Source organism: Zonotrichia leucophrys, chromosome 2 (genome assembly GCF_028769735.1).
Source record: "Zonotrichia leucophrys gambelii isolate GWCS_2022_RI chromosome 2, RI_Zleu_2.0, whole genome shotgun sequence".
NCBI lineage: Eukaryota > Metazoa > Chordata > Aves > Passeriformes > Passerellidae > Zonotrichia > Zonotrichia leucophrys.
In genome coordinates this window covers 48,709,432-48,726,921 of record NC_088171.1, presented here as the reverse complement: position 1 = coordinate 48,726,921, position 17,490 = coordinate 48,709,432, and the positions used below count along the sequence as shown (strand labels likewise).

General features: G+C 39.8%; 1 protein-coding gene across 2 annotated transcripts; it reads right to left on the bottom strand.

The window, feature by feature from the left end:
* Positions 1-2,370: 2,370 nt before the first annotated feature.
* Positions 2,371-17,001, bottom strand: LOC135443141 (probable G-protein coupled receptor 141). 2 transcript variants are annotated; one of them, XM_064703374.1, is made up of 3 exons: positions 16,963-17,001; positions 8,383-8,444; positions 2,371-3,547 (listed from the first exon to the last, which is right to left on the bottom strand). In XM_064703374.1, the coding sequence occupies exon 3, from the start codon at positions 3,542-3,544 to the stop codon at positions 2,600-2,602; it is 945 nt and encodes a 314-aa protein (XP_064559444.1). In that variant the 5' UTR covers positions 3,545-3,547; positions 8,383-8,444; positions 16,963-17,001; the 3' UTR covers positions 2,371-2,599. The 2 variants fall into 2 exon arrangements, with proteins under 2 accessions (XP_064559444.1, XP_064559443.1); XM_064703373.1 differs by lacking the exons at positions 8,383-8,444; positions 16,963-17,001 and adding an exon at positions 5,109-5,129.
* Positions 17,002-17,490: the final 489 nt, after the last annotated feature.

Below are 17,490 nucleotides of genomic sequence, written 5' to 3'. Positions count from 1 at the left end.
ATAAAGTTTGCATAGACAGTCCCATAAAAAGCATGACTTGGTGCTGGATAACATCAGCAACTTAAAACATGTGATTATTGGACCCCCTAATTAGCTTGTTATCGTGCTGAGTTAGTATTAACATCATTAGCCACAAATTTTATCAGGGGAAAAAAGCCACTACTATTTTTGTGATGCTATGGTGCAGGCTACTGTGAAAGTTTGCATTTTTAGGAATTAAATTACTTATGATTTTAACACATGGACGAACAAGATTTGTTGGTCTGTATAGTTGGGAGGTACTGTTTTTAAAGTCATGTTTTATGTTTCATTCCAAATGCAGATATAAAACACTTCTAATAACGTGCATTTTTGTAGGAGGGACTTTACTTTTTCAGCACATAGTTATTTTGTTTGTTAATAACTTTATTACAGTAGAAAGGTTATAATATGTTATAAAGCTATGCAGTGCCTACAGAATGCATGCAAGACATTTTCTTTAACCAACCACGTTGCTATGGGAGGAAAGAAAAATGTTATGCCAATTTCCATCCTCTCCCACCTCAAGGAGAATATGATTTGTTTGTGTAGCTTTAAAACAAATCTGCATAATAGCAGTTTATTGCTTTCCTAATGACACACAGTTAACTAGTAATGAGCTACACATTCAAGTTGATACCCTCCATGTTTTGAAAGTAGTTCCCCAACTACTGTTGAATCTGGCTGGCAGTTGTCATCCTTTTTACTGTGATCCTTTGAGAACAAACTCCTTCTTGGACAGATTTTTCTCAGGTACACACAAACTGCAAGCTCTCACATTTCTTTCTTAACAAATGTGGTCCAGGTTGTTTGCCAAGGGTGAGCCATGAGAGCTGCCCAACACCTCACTTGAGTTATGAACTTCAGTGATTTCCACCTTTTGGTGCTGTGCAGCATGACTCATACTCTGACCTGAAAATACCTTTTTATGATCAAATATCCTGATAGATATAAAGGACCTTGAAGCAAGAAGGAAGGAAGACAAGTAGAAAGACTATAGAAGAGATGGGATCCCACAAAGCAGTCATCTTGGTGAGACCAAAAGCAATGAGCACAGCAATGAGATTGCACAAGTACAACAAGATCAACCAATTGTTATTTTATTGCTGTCTGATGTACAAGAGATGTTGAAGGTGAAGCAAAAAGGAATGGAAAGATCCACAAGGGTGAAAAGGTGGATTTCAACAGCATCATGAGGAGAGACTCTCATGGAAATTGATCAGCTGATAACTTCTAATTACTGAAATGATTAAATTATTATCCCACTAACTCTAGATGAAAAATGTAACCTTATGCAGATGGCAAGAAGAATAAAGATGTAATAGCCATTGATGTCTTGCATTAGAGGAGTTGAGATTTATATTCTTTTTTAGGGATAGGTATGAAGCAGCTGAGCTATGAAAGTCTCAATGTCTTTGATGGAAATATTTTACCGAGTTTTTAATCTTTTTTAGTGGAATTTGTTTCTGTCCTCAGAGACAGCAAGTGGCAATGCCTCGCTGAGGTGTAATATGCTTTTTAGCTACACTAGGTCTATTAGCTTTTTCCATCCCTCCAATCCAAGCAGCAACATTTTCATTCCTTCCATCAGTACAGGATACAAAATTTATAGAATTGCTTTCAAGCTAAACACACTGTGAGTAACTACTTATAAACTCCATAAAGGCACAAAATCAACATAAGATTTACAAAAAAACATTGCTACCTTGGATACCTAAGATATTTGTCTTTTGAAGAGAAGACAAATGTCTTGGGTATCCAAGGTCTTTTTTGAATCATTCTTTCTGAATGATCTAAAAAAATTTGTCCTGACTGTAAAATATTACTCTTAATTGAAAAAAATTGTGAATAATAATACAGGCTTTTGTTTGAACTTGCAATGTCCATTTCAGTAATAGTGTATAATTTTTTAGACATATTTTCATAATGTGAGAAATATAAAATTCTTTTCTGCTGCAGTGATACCATCTCAAAAAGTGATTCTGAGAAAATATTTTAAGAAATAACTATCTATCACTTATTTAGTTTTAAATAGCTGGTTTAGTAGTTCAATTCACTTAGAAAGTTACTCTTAACAGTAAAGAAACAGACCTACTCAGGAAGACCAATATCTTCCCTGATATTTTATGAGAGCTTGTGGGAAATAAATATGAAATGTATGGGAAAATGATATAGATCTTTAAGTTTCAAAAATCTGTACCTTAGTCTATATAAACCAGCTTCCTTATTTGTGTTTCTACATTGCAATTCTCAAGTCTCTTCCTAGTGCCTTTGACTTCGCAAATCTTGAAGTAAAAGCAGTAAGAAAGAAGAGTCCATGGCCTTTCTTTCCTCTTCTCCAGGTCCATCCACAACTCACTGGGTAGCCCCATGAGGAAATTGCTGAGGTCACCTTCCTGTTTACTAGCTGAGACCCTGGGGGCAGTTTGTTCCATTACTTCAGGAAGCTGACATGCAAAGCCCTGTGCGGGTGTGCTGTACCGTTTCCAGAGCATACCCTCAACTTGCTGAGGAGCGAGTTTGCCATGTCTTTCCATCACTGTCCTATCCCAGGTCCTGCACATGCTGCAGGAGGCTGATGCTAGCAGCAAAACAACTTCCTGTGGAGCATCCCCACATTTTGCTTGAAGAAGCTGCTTCCACTCAGCACGAACGACAGCAGGTCCAGACAGCTCAGGGCAGTCAGGCTCAAAAAAACCTCATTGTAGCTTTCTAACTGGTTAAAATCACTCACATACTCTATGTAGTAGGCCCTGAACAGGTGATAGGGAAGGAACCAAATTATAATGATCCAGATGAAAATCAAGTTTTTCACCTGGGCCCAGAATTCTTGGTGTGAACAGAGGGAGGTGGAAAATTTTCTTGCCACTTTTACCAGGATAAAAATCTGCAAGCTCAAGAGGACACAAGAAATGAGGGCAACAGCTACAATTAGGGTGTAGTTCAGGGCTTTCACACTTTTGTGCTTTAGCTCTTTTTGGAACTGGAAGCATGTTGTATTTTCGTACGTGCCTGAGCTTCCGTACTCAAAGTAGAAGAGCGGCACCCCAAAGACCATGACGAAGAGCCACACGGCAGCGCTCGCCCCAATGGCGTGCAGCTTCCTGTAAAACTCCACCTTGTCCTTCCACTGAAAGAAGACGAGCCACCGGATCACCAGTGTGATCACATAGAATATGAAGGTCAGGTACATGTGGATGTGCACCATGGCACTCACCATCTTGCAAAATGGCATGTCAAATACCCACTTCTTTTTGACATAGTAGTGCAGGCGGAAGGGCACTGTGAAGAGGAGGAGGCTGTGCACAACCACCAGGTTAATGATGGCAGTCGTGGTCACAGACAGAGTGTTCATCTTGAGCAGCACAAAGGACATTGTGATGGACCCAATTCCACCTCCAGCCAAGGCAACTGAGTAGACAGTGACCAGGATGGCACTCATGGTGCTGGTGTGAACGAAGGCAGAGGAGGAGTCGCTGCTGTTTCTGGTCCCTTCAGTCATGTTCCTGAAATCTTCCTGGAACATATTCTGGAAACGGAAGAATACAGGATGACTAAGACAAGGTAGGAATGAGATGGCCTGCCTAAAAAGCCAGAATGACTTCCCACCTGTCTCTTGCTCAAGGAATAATCCAGAAATCTCACAGATGGCATCAGTAGCTATAACATGTACTTTTATCTAAATATCCTCCAGCCTAAGGAAAAATACATGAGAAGGTTGGGCAGAGAACTGCTGTAGTCCTTATGACATTTCCAGCCATACTCCTAAAAACAAGCATGAATCAATAATATATGGGAAGAAATTATCCTTAGAGAAACTACATCATTGTGATGATTTTGTGTTGTGTTGTTTTTTCTCCTCTCTTCTGAGCATCTGCATGCTTTTACAGTAAAGATCAGAGATATTGTTTTAATTCTGCTACTCATTCATCAGTTTGTTTACTTGCAACACAAATCTGTCCTTCCTAGGGCCAGATAACAACCATATGTTGTTCTATCTGAGATACAAATTCTGTTTGTTACTGAGAGCTGAGTTTTGAACACATTACAGTCAACTTCTCTATGGACAGTTTCTCTGAGCAGGGGATTAAACACCATGGATACCCAGACTCCATGGAAATCCTGCTTAGATCCTGCCAGGTCAAGAAACGTGGGCAGTACTGTCCTTATTCTCAGGCCATTTCAAATCTTACGTGTAGCAACTGGGTGTTACAAAATGGGCTGCTGGAAAACATTAGGAAAGGACATCCTGGGTGAGGGTAAATCATCCTGTCTGACCAAAGCAGAAGCTAGATGCAAGTAAATAGCAAGTTTAAAAAGTGTGCTATACAATTTCAATATATTACTGTCTAAAAGAGAGAGTGGAAATAAATTCTTATAAATCTAAATGCAGTCCCAGTTAGGATTTTAAGTACTACAAGATCAAATAGGAGGGGAAGAGTTCAGGTAGGGTGTTATCCTGAAGCATATTTGCATCTGTAAAAATGCCCAGGGGATGTTTACATTACAGTTACAGAAAAGAAGCAGGGAAAACTGAACAGTGTTGGGCCCCATACTAACGCAGTTGTACTGCTACTGCTGCCTGAGCTGTGATTTAAAACTGACTCTGCTAAGTCATCCATTTTACCAGTGAATCCCACAGTACAAGAAATTCTCTCCTGAGTTTTTGTGATTTTTTATTTAATACTCAAATGCTTTTCACTTCAGAAAGTAGTTCCTCAATCTCTTTGTATGAATGATGTTTCAGCTTTATTTTCATTTTTTCAGGCAGCACAAACTGCCAAAAGTCAGGAGGGGAAAAAGTTTTTTAGCAGTCCACTCATTTTAAGGAAAGGAGGACATGTCTATAACAGTTTTATAAACTGCTTTTGTTCATAGGGGAGAATGAATATCTGTTATGCACCTCAGGTGTTTTGTGTTGTTTCTTAGCAATATTTCTAAGCACTTACCCTCACCGTAATCAAGGTCTCTTCATACATTGAAAAGTTATTCTCTAGCTCTCCCAATGCACCTAAGACTCCAGATATCTTATTATAATCAGTATAAGTGCCATATCTCAAACTGATGCATTGATTGCTGGCATTACTGACCTTTCGTGGTTGCTCTTGCATTTCAGAGTTATGTGGACAACTAATTCCAGTGCATTAAGGGAATTACAATGGGTTGTTTGTTTTATCAAAGTCACTGCAGATTGGCACACTGCAGCTCTTGCATCAGAAATGGTGCAAGTTCCTTTCAGTTCTGTCCTCGTTTCTGAGTCACTTCATTTCATCCTCACAACCATGCAAGTCAGAAAGGATTAGCAAGAGCTCTTCATCGGTTTCTCCAAGTTGTTAAACTTCAGTTTGAAACAATGTCTCTAAAAAAAGGCATTATGACACTGTTTTGATTTAAAACGCATATTTCCAGCTTTAAACTTTTTTAAAAGTGTCACAGAGGGAAAGGCAACACACTGGAAATGTGGCTTGGTATGAGCAGACCCCGCAGCAAGGCTGCACTTGGAGAGGAAGAACCTCTTGTTGACACCCTTCAGAGGCCAGCAGTGAAACTTGAACTGAAGGCAGTAAGAACAGATAGGCAGAAGTCAGATACCTGATATTTTACTCAGACATTTCAGTGCAGCGGGCAGCAAGAGACCTATTTCTGTCTGCAAATAGGCAACTGAGTCACTGAAATGCAGGTTTCTGTAGAATTCTGCAGTCGTTGTTAAATCTCTGCATAGTAAGAATCTGCAGGAGATGTAATTTTCATTAATCTTCAAAAAAATAAAGCTACTAGCAGCTGTGATAGGAGATTATCAGCTCCCCAGTAGCACAGGCACCCCACTGAAATATCGTTGCTTGATGAATACTGAGTGTAACATAACACAGGGCATGTTTCACAGAGGAAATGCTGCTTTCTGGTGAAGTGAGGCTTCCTATCATACAAAGCTATAACCTACTGACCTGAAATGCAACTTACAAGTCCCTTTGCCAGAATTTAGCAGGAGGCACATGGAAAAAGAATTAATGTGGACCTCACACGACACAGCTGTTCTTGTTTCTGTGCCTTCCCACCCCCTCTAGCACCTGCCAGTTCAGTGATATTGCTCAAGTCTTGGAGCCAGGTTTGGTCTTCCTCTGTGTTAGGCCTCTCATGATGTGGCTGAAGTTCTGCTGGACATGAGCCTCGAGCAGCCACAAGGCAATAGTGGGCACCACTTCGTTTGGATGCCACAGCAGCTGCTGGTGACGAGGGCTGGGGGACAGTTGCAAGAATAGCAGGTTTAGTCTGACAAAGGAGGTAGGTTGCCAACAGGCCAGAGGCTAGTTTCTTTCAAAAATATGATCAGCAAAAAGATTCTTGTGCATTCAAGTCTTGTCAGTTGTCAGTGTGGGTAATGCCATGGCACTCATTTCATGTGACTGTGTGTGCAGCACAGTCTGTGACATTTCCCTGGACTGCTATCTTCAGGACAGGAAGAGCCACAGTGCTCAGTCCCTGTCTGTATCCAAGGCCAGGTTGGATGGGGATTCGAACAACCTGGTCTAGTGGAACATGTCCCTTCCCAAACAGGTCTGTTGGAACTCGATGATCTTGAAGGCCTGTTTCATTCCAAATTATTGTGTGAGTCTATGATTTCTGTAAACAATTTGATCTCTGTCAGAAATTCTCCAGGTAAGAAATATTCATTCCAACCTTCAGGAACTTGTTTATCTTTTATCTTACTGTTATCTATCTTACTATTTAAAAACAAAAAAGTAAAAAAGAAAAAAAAAAGTTTAACCATATTTCTGGACAGAATTTGTACAACCTCAGCTTCCAGGCATTTTATGTGCTTCTGCCTCTGTCTTCAGATTTAGAAACCTTTTGTCAAATTTTGCCTTCCTTTGTAGATACCTGATATGAGACAGAAGAGGCTTATTCTCCCTTAATCCCAGCCATACCTGTGGCTCCTCGGTGAACTGGCATTACACTTGTACTTGGTTCTTAGATGAACAACTTTGCATTTGGCAGGGGTAAAATGCTTATTCTAGTTTGTGCCTGATTTAGCAATCCAGATCAGCCTGTCACTGGCTTGTTCCCTTCATTCCATGCTATTTTCCCAACCAAGTCCATGAGTCACCATTATGTTACATCAACATTATATCAACTTATTAAAAAAACCACTCATTTGTCAGAAATGATGACATTCTTACAGTCTCTGTCAAACAGTGAGCTCTACTCTGTATAACAAGTGTTTGCAAAATTTATCCCCCCATACACGTCTGCTGAGAGACTGGCAGGCTTCACACAGATTTTCATGTGTTCTGACAGTTGGGTTCTGCAGGAGAAGCATTTGCTGTCTGCATGCACCCAACTGAGAAGTTTCATTTGAATTTGGAGGAGAAAAAAGTTCAACTCATATGAAAGATTTCTATTTTCGACAGGTTTAATAAATTGAAAAATGAGTGTTTGTCAGAACTGACATTCCTGCACTGAACTAGACTAGGTTGGAGGAAATGCAAAATACAAATAATTTCAAACAAAAGTCTGTTTAAAATCTGCAGATTTTAAAATCAAAGATTCTGTTTCACAGAATCCTTAATTAGTCTCAAAGATGTTTTCTGATGAGGGCATTGTAATTGCATTTCAATTTGTTCTAATTTCATGCTGTGTTATGGTAACGTAGGCTATGCTACTAGAATAATTGCACAATTTCTTTAATTTCAAAATAACCACATACACCTAAAGTTTGAAGTATAAAAACCTGCTTAATAGAAAACACTAACAAAAAATAATATCAAATATCAGGTACATTTTTACATTTAGACATCGACTTTTTTCAAACAACTTTTCATGATTCCCCTAACTCATTTGGTAGCTCAACAGCTCATGTCTTGCAGGCTGTGTCAACATTATACTGATATCTTGTGGTTTCAATTCAGTCCATTGAAGAACAAATGGGATGGAAAAACACGTTAAGTTAGTCCTCTTTCATTTGAGATTGTCACTATTTTACACAAAAAAAAGAAACCATGAAGTGTTCCTAAAAAGGATTATTTATCTCCTTAGCTGCATCTTAACAGAGAGAACAAACCCTTTATGTTCTTACAGACACTGAGTGATATCAAACACACACACAAAAAATGGATGAAAACGAAATGCACTGCCTCCCAGTTTTAGGAGGGTATTGCTACAGGGTAGCAATATGGAAAAGAATGAAGCAATGCTGTCCCTTACTAGGAAATTACCAAACACAATGAGAAAACATTTGCACAAAAAATGGGTTCAAAATAAAACAAATGCATCACTGAATGCTTCTCCTCCCTCCTAAACCTGCAAGCATTGTTTTAAAAACTTTGCAAAACAAGGCTTTTTGTTTTTCATTCTGTGTATACTTACAGATTAGAGTTTCTCTCCGCTCTTCAAGTGTTGTTTACTTGGATCTTCATTCTATGTAAGCTCTAAGAACAAAAAGCAAAAGGCCTGATACTTTAAAGAGTCATTGCCTTGCTTCCTTTTTTGAGCTTATGACAAAACACTAAACTTGAGGCTATGCTGTGTGAGGGTAGGGCTGCCCATGGCACACAGCCTTGGGAAGATTTTTAGTTGCATCACAGCATCCTTTACCTTTCAGCTACTTCTTAGCCATTAGAGGTCTTCAAAGCCTCCCATTTCTAAAGAGGGCTTTATATTACTGGCTAAAATGATAAATTATATACACAGAAGTGAGCCTTACAGCTCACAAAGACTCATGTTTGGAAGGGTTGTTCCCCATAGTGGAGGGGATGATTTGAAGGTGTGCTTTGAGAAAATAGGGCAGCAGGACAAGAGCAAAACATGATCTAGATTGTAACTAAGTGTGGGTTTGGATGTGGTCAGAGATACCTAAGTGTAAGGGATGAAACAAAGCTCCCTCTAGAGCCCAGCACCATTTCTCAGCTCTGCTTTCTGCCAAGGTTTGAGCTCAGTGTCTGGATCTCAGGACATGGTGCCATCGCTCCAGCTGCACAGTGCCAGCAGAGGTGAACTAGGAGATTTAATCCAAAAAGTGATTGGCCATGCCAGTGTCAAAGGCTCATCAAGCAATGATGGTTGCTGTGAGGTGTATGTGTGGTGAAAGATGTGTCATTGCAGGACTGAGTCTCTGTAAGGAGTCTGTGCAAGGTCAGTTTTGCCCTCCTGCTTCTTCAACATGTTTCTGTCAGAACACAGGGTTATATTTGAGTGAACCAATTTTGAAAGCAGTAGCACAGAAATAAAATTTTTAAATGTAACCTCACAGGAGAACGTTTTAGCTGACTGCATCCTGTTGCTTCACATTTGGTTAAAAAAATCACAAGGGAAGTCCTGCTCTGTGCTACTTCACAATAGACTGCTATGTGATGGAAATTGTCTTTTTGCATTTTGCAATTTTAACGGTGGCTGACAGCTAAAGAACTGTTTAGATTATATTAAAAGAAGCTGGTCCCAAAACTCTGTTGAAGGGCATACAGATAAAAAGCTAAAAACTCCATGGCAAAGCCAGAACTAAAGCTGAGATATCCTTGAATCAAGAGTTATGCCTTTTCAAATTAGTAATTTTGTTTTAGCTCATTGTAGGTCTTTTTTAGAGTGAATACACATCCCAGTGGAAAGAAAGCTAAGGTATCTTTAAAACCTTCAGGTAGCTTCTGTATGTGGGTTTTTAAATTATAAAATTTAAAATTATACAATTATTGTAATTATACTATATTTTTGACACATAAAATAAGTTATGCATAGTTAAACATAAGTTAAAACATAAGTAATCTTATATTAATATATATTTTTGATGCAATATAATAATTACATAACATACAAGTTATATAATTTTGTCGATAAGTAACAATGTTGTTTCCTCAAGCAGTCAAAACAAAAAAGAGCTTTTCAGGTTGAATTCTTTCCACATGTTTGTAGTTGGCAAATCTTCAATCCTTTAATCCAGGATTAAACCAAATAGTGAAATACCAAAGTGTGATCTGGGACAGACACTCTCATTGCCTTTGTTGGTCTCTAATTTGTAGTTAGCATCAAGATCTAGATAGGTATAGAATGCTTAATGTACATCATTGCAACTAATTTTCCCTGGTAAATTGATGTAATTTTGCCCAGGAATTACCAACAGCATGTGTAATGGATTCCAGACTGCTATGTTTAGATTTTCAGTTGTAATGCACTGAGCTGGTGACAGAATGTGATTATTTCAGAGCATCGCCGGTTTTAAACACTGATACTAGAAATGCATGTATTTTACAAGTTTTGAGTAATTGCTGGTAGTTTTAGCAATACCATAAAAATCCAGAAGTGTGATAGTGTGTTTTCATAGTACTGTTGTATCATGTGGATTCAGCCATCACCCAGTTTGAGTTTGCATTACAGCAACAGTTTCAAGGGCCAAAGTTGTTTAATAATAGATGAGAGGCTAGGCCAGATTGCAAGGACTGCTTGCCCTGAACCTGACTAGCATCAAGGTGCCCCTACTCTGGATTTTGAGAGGTCCTTGAAGAAAGAGAACTGTGTCCTTCATGCTCAGGCAGAATAGATACTGTTAGTGATTTTTCAGCTGTTCTGAACTTAAAGCTGTACACAGAATTACCATGGCAACACAGGTGTTTTGTTTGTCTACATTTATTTTGCCAGGACTCAAGGATATGGAGGGCTAGCTCAGAAATGGACTAACACGGGGTGTCAGGATCTATGCAAGCATGGTGGTTGGGTCTTCTAGAAAAATATTCTTCTCCTTCACTTATTTAAGTGGCAGAAAGCAAAAAAATAAGATTCACCTGGATATCTTAAATTGACTGTGGGTAACCTGGCTCTTAGTTAGATGTGGGTAAAGCTTGAGTGATGGTTCTGACAGCACTGAACTGATGTGGATTACACAGAATCAGGGAGGACATAATTAATAATGATTTGTACTCCTTACAAAAACCCTGCTTTTTGATCTGCTGAGTCCCTCCTAGTGCCAGCTGTGGGCCTGGGGCTAGTAGGTAACACAGACTGATCAGTTATTAAGTTGCAATTGTGACAGGTTATTTGCAGTTTATTATTAAGTAAAAGATCAGCTGCTAATATGAAGAATGGAAAGGCAGTATGTAATTAGAGTAATTTATAGCTATTACCAACAAAATCCCATTTTTGACTTGTATTTCTACTATGCTTTACTATTTCAACCACCTGAATAGAAAGATATTAATTACCTACAAAGGGAAAAAACATTCACTATTAGTTTCAGCCAAAAACATTTTATAGATAATGGGTTTCTTGAAATGTCTCTCCCTGGGTTCTGGAGCAGCTGTGATTTGTGGCTGTCACCCAGGCAGTGCAAGGCGTCCTATGAGTGAGAAATACTGCCTGTGACACATCTGAAAGAACATTTTGGAAAAGTACAGGGAGTAAATGTGACTTGAAATTCCTTGTTTCACACACCTTTGCATAGCAGAGCCATAAATTCAAGCTCCTCTGAAAAGTGGAAATAGACTTGGTGGTCTCCTCCTAGTTTTTTAACGGATTTAAGGGAAAAAATACCCACTTTGCAAATTATCATTACTCAAATTTGCTTAAATGTACTGAGGAAAAGTGGCATGGAGAAAATCTGCTTCCCCTTCAGCCTATCTCACCACCTTTTCTTCCTACAGAAATGCCAAAATTGCACCATGTTGAAGTATAGCATATCAATAAAACCTCCTCAGATTTCTGTTCATGTCTTACCAGAATCCAGATCTTTCAGAAAATTACTGAACACAAACCAAGACTTAAGTTCACATCAAAATCTGCTGTATTTCTTCTTTGATAGTGTGGGAGGGATCCCAGATCTAGAAACCAACTGTTCTAATACTAATAACACTAGCAATTTGCCCAACTTTTGCCATACCTTGTCTTTTCTATTGGACTCTGCTTTGGCCTCAGTGTTTGTCACCAAGTGCAGGAGGAGGAATGAGAACTGCATACAAAAGGTATAAAGGTATCTGTTCAGTCTCCAGTCTAAATTGACATTTTGAGGTGTCTTATTTATATTAAACAACAGCACACTACTAACAGTCTATCATCAACTTTAATATTACTTTCTTTTTTTTTGAAGAATTTTACTAGTTCATATCTGTTGCAAGCCAGTAAGTTTTTCAGGGGATGTGCCTTTCATCAGGAATCCAGCTTGTGCAATTCACTCATTATGGGAGCTTGTTCTTACCAGGGTGAAAAAAAAAAGTGGAAGGAGGAGCTGATTGACAAGGAGATGTATTACTCCTACCATAAAGATGACATTAGACTGCAGAGAAAGAAATCATATATGCAGCACCATGCCAATTCTTTAAGCTTATATGCCTCTCTGAGAAGAAAAAACATCCTTTGCTTCATCTTGAAAACACAGTGCTCATCCTAAAATATTTTTGAACATGGTACTAACCTCAATAATTGCCTGCTGGGTTAGGCAGCATGCTGTAAGGAAGAATATATTTTTTAAAAGGATTTCAGCACAAGTCTATTGCTACTCAACCTCAAAATGTGTACTGCAACTACTGATAATGTTTTATTCCCAGATTGCTTATTTCATCTGATTTCTGACTGCAGAGGTAATGCCAACTTTATCATCAGGTGCATGGAAAAATTAATTTTACCAAAGATTACTTTCATATTGAATGTACACATACAGATATTTATGAAATTTAATATACTGTGTTGTCTGAAGAACAAATCTCCCTGCATCAGTTTAAGCTCCTACTGCCTAGGAGCAGTACAGAAAGCAAAGCTTGCTGCCAACACTGATTGATAATGATTTCCTACCTTAGCATAAACACAAATAAATGCATTATGTTTCTGTTACAGTTGGGTTAGAGAGGAATTCAGGTTCCTCCTGTCATTTCAGAAAGGAGCAATTTACTGCAAGGGAATTTTTCCATGATGCATTCTCGAAGTATCCTGGTTTGCAAGAGCCTTTCCTTGATCAGCACAGCTACACTCTGCATGTTAGAGTGAGGTGCTGTGCGCATGCAAGTGCTCTGATACATCAAATTGTATGGGCTAAAATGGTTCATTTTGCTGTTAAATCTGGGGGTTTCCATTCTGAGCAATGATAACTTTAACTAAATTAAAGTAAGATCTTCAGTGCATATGCCAAAGTGTGAAGCAAATTGTTTTGTCAATAAGCTCATTACTGATGCATTTTTTTTAAACTTTTGCCTATTTGAAGTTCAGTTGAAATATTTAAGAAGGCAGCTAGACAGCCCAGCCATAGGTGTAGAAACACTTATGGTAAGTGCTGCTATTCTGGGCTGTGGAACAATACCCACACCTGCCCTTTGTCCCACTGTCCTCCTAATATATTTTCTCCCCATTTCATTGACACAGGAATCCAAAGAAAATCTTGGGCAATGCTGCTTGTGGTCTTAATGATGTTTTGCTAGTCCAAATATTCTTATTTTGGAGTGCCCCATGCTGTGGTGTTGTGCTGGGTCCCTGTACTTGGCTGATCTTTAGACCTCTCTGCACAAAACCAGATCTGATAACAGTAAGTTATGAAATAGCTTCCCTTTCTACCTTCCTTCTTTCTGTTTCATCCAGGCTATTTAATGTTCTGCAGCTTCTTTATCACTGGAAAGCATAAGAGCTCAATATTTTATGTAATTATTTACTGTAGCTCTAATGAAGCAGTAGCTGAAGATGGACTGACAGGACATTCCTTTATGATACCATGAGCCCTACATGATAGATGAGAAGGTAAAATAAAACTAGTCCACATGTGGCCAGTGAAGCATGGTGGAGAGAAGACCCAATAGCAGCAACCTAAGCTGGTACAAAATGAATTATGTAGGATGTGTAAAAACCCTGATTTATTGGGTTTGCATGGCCAGGTCTTGGTAGCTGGGGAGGCTGCAGGGGTGACTTCTGTGAGAAGGAGCCAGAAGCTTTCTCTAAGTCTGTCATAGCCAACGCCAGCCAGCTCCAGGATGGATGTGCCACTGGCCAAGACTGGGCCAGTTGGAAATGACCATAAAGCCTCTGTGATAACATGAAGAAGAAGATGAAAATGAAGGAAATGAAGAAGAAAGTGGACTGAGAAGAATACAGAGAAGGAGCCAGAAAAGAGTGGGGTGGGAACTTGTGAGAAGAGCAGCTCTGCAGACACCAAGATCAGAGGAGAAGGAGGGGAAGGAGGTGCTCCCGGCACTGGAGCTGAGATTCCTCTGCAGCTTGTGGAGAAGTCCAGGTGAAGCAGCTGTGCCCCTGCAGCCCATGGAGGATCACAGGGGTGCAGAGATTCACTTGTAGCCCTTGGAGAAGACCCACACTGGAGCAGTTCAATGCCCAAAAGAGGCTGTGAAACAGAGGGAGGTCTGTGCTGGAACAGGTTCCTGGCAGGGACCTGTGGAGAGAGGAACCCACACTGGGGCACGTTTCTGGCTAGGACTTGTGGCTACAAGTGGAAACCACGCTGGAGGAGGCTGTCCATGAAGGATTGCACGCAGGGAAGAATGACCAATGTTGCAGCAGTTTGTGAAGAACTGTTGCCTATGGGATGGACTCACACTGGAGAAATTAATGGACTACCATGTCCCAGGGAAGATCAGGGAAAGAAACAATGTGTGATGAACTGACCGTATCACCATGCCCCATCTCCCTCTGCCACTGGACTGGAGGAGGAAGTAGAGCTGAGAAGCAGGGTGTTTTTAAGGTCTGCTTTTACTTCTCATTATCCTGCTGATTTTGTTAGTAATAAATTCAGTTAATATCCCCAAGCTGAGTCTGTTCTACTCATGACTGTATTTGGTGAGTCATCTCTCCTGGTCCTTATCTCAATCAATGAACCTTTTTAATATTTTTTCTCCCCTGTTGAGTTGCAGAGGGGAGTGATAGAGAGGTTTTGGTGGGTGCCTGGCACGGTGGGCAACTGTGCAGATATGAGCTCTGGTCCAAAAGCAAAACAGCCACAGGAGGGCAGTGACCTGACCTTTATCTTCTCAACAGGACAGGTTAGACTGGCCACAGCACCGTACCTCTTCAGCCCCATTGCTTCTGATTCTCAAGTTAGCACATTAAGCACTTATTTAAGTACATCTTTAAAGGAAAGCTTTCCCCAAACTAGCTTTCCTGTTGATATTGGCAATGGTAAGAATTTGAAGAGTTTAAGAAAATGAAGCAGGCAGTTAATGTGTTTAATTGTGCAACTGAGATGAAAATGAGAAGCATCAGCTCACTGAGTAGCAGTTTCCACTGCTGCCTTTTTCTCTCTGCACCATCAAAACAGCATCATCAATGAAAGTGATTCAATGATTTCTAAAGCCCTCATGGTGACAGAACTCACCATTTACTACTAAATACCTCTTGCACAGGAAGTGCAGACAAAAAAATGCCTGTTTTGTATCCACTCCAGATTTTCCTTATGTCTCTTATTTTGGCTAAAACTCTTTTCCTCTTATTTTACCTTAAAAGATTTCACTTTGTTCAGTGAGATTACAATAAGATAATGAATTCTGTATCAAAAGCTGTCTTCACTTAACTTTCAGATTTTTTTTCTCCTATCCATGTTAGTGGGTGTCTGACCTCATTCCATGCCCACACCTAAAATTATCCTCACATGAACTTAATTTCAGCTGTGCAACAGAGATCAATTCTGAGCTAGCAAGAAGTTTATTAAATTGGTGAGACATTCTAGCACTATATTATACTTTTTCTGAAGTATTTTTCCTCTGGACTTTTTTTTGGTTTCAGATTCAGAAGCAGCCTGCACATGGATTTTTTTAGGGGTAAAACAGTAGAATTCACGAAGTCTTTCTGTACAGCTTTGGATATAGAAGATATGCATGTTGCCATGTGAGCCTGAGGTATGTGTGCAATTCAGAACACAGTGCTGTATAGAAGTACCTAAGCTAGCTTTAAATAGGTAGTTGGTGATAAATGTGTGTTGGAATGACACTCCCTCATCAAATTTATCCTGTTTTCCAGGCTTAGGGGCGTCAGCACTTCAATTAGCTCCTCCAGAGCCAGTTTTGGTACCTCTGCATGACTTTGCAGAAAGTAACAGGCATATCCCAGTCTGTGTGGATTGTGACTGTTGAATCTTAAAAACATCCAGGCTGGCAGGCACCTCAAGAGATTTTACTGTCAAAACTCCTGTTGAAAACAGGGCTACAGACTGAGGTATCCAGGGTCCCATCAAACTGAGCTTTGAATATTTCCAGCAGGGGAAATAATGCTACTCTGAATTTTTCAGTGTCTGTCTTGGACAAGGAAGACAGAATCTGGACACCACATCCCAGGTGTGGCCTAACAGGTAGTAAATAGAGTGGAATAATCACATTCTTGACTTGACAGCTGTAGTCCTTGACCTGCTGGCTGGGCTTTTGCTGCTGTAGCCCATGATGGGTTTCATTTCATTGCTGAGCTGTGTGAGTGCCTGAGAGCATCAGGGGTGGTGTCTAAAAGTGCCAAAGTGAAGGCAGATCTGGCAGCCGTTTATGAGGGTGACGTGAGATGATCAGAATCTGAGCTGATTCTGAAAAATCTACACATAATGAAAAGTATCAGAGCCAATGAGGAACCAGTGTAATCATTATGAAAATTTCCTTCTTATTTTTTCTTCAAAGATTAATTGGCAAAACCAATAACACTTTCTTCTTTTCATTTAATACATTTCAGAAAGGATTATGAAAGTGTGGATGCTATTGTAAAAGGGACCAGCAGCCCTTTCTGCAATAATATTCCCAAAATACACTTTTAAATACCACTTTACTTCCACTGATTTAATAAAATATGACATTCACAACTGCTGCAGTGGACTAAGAACACAAAGTACTTTTAACTTCTCTCCTGTCATGTATCCCCCCAGCTCTGCTGTAGTCTTACCTCCCACCAGGAACTGTTAAGTTCCATCCAGATCTGCAGCTTTCTCATTTGAGTTTAATACTAATTCCCTCCTCCTGGTCTGCCTCCAGTACCTCTGCTGAGGACTTTTGCAGCACTTACCCAGCCACTCTCCAGCAGCAGAGCAGGATGCTCTCCTCACTCCATCTGACTCCTGGGCTTTGCAGAGAAGCACTGCTGAGGAACTGCTACTGCAACCCAGCTCTGCTTCCTCAAGTGCCACCCATTGCTCTCAACCACAAACAGCTGACACACAGGATTAGACCAGTTGTTACCATCTCACTCATCAAGTTCTTTGATGGAGATGTACTTTGTTCTGTTCAATATATGATAAATATTTTCAGTTATTGCAAAATGCATTATCCTGTAAGTGGCTACAGGTGAAAGGAAGAGGACTAATTGTCATGAAAGTGAAGATAACACATGTGAGTATGTGTTTGCGGATATATGTAGAGAGATAAGTATCTCTCTCCTGTGGTATGAAGGCTACTCAGCCTCTCAACAGAATTTTCTCAGTTTCTCATAATATCCAAAAGGAGATCTAACAGCCCTTGAAGGAACTTTCCTCAGGATACAGGGATAAAATATCTGTAGCAACCCTGAAGCTGGGCATCCTGAAAAGCTGAAAAT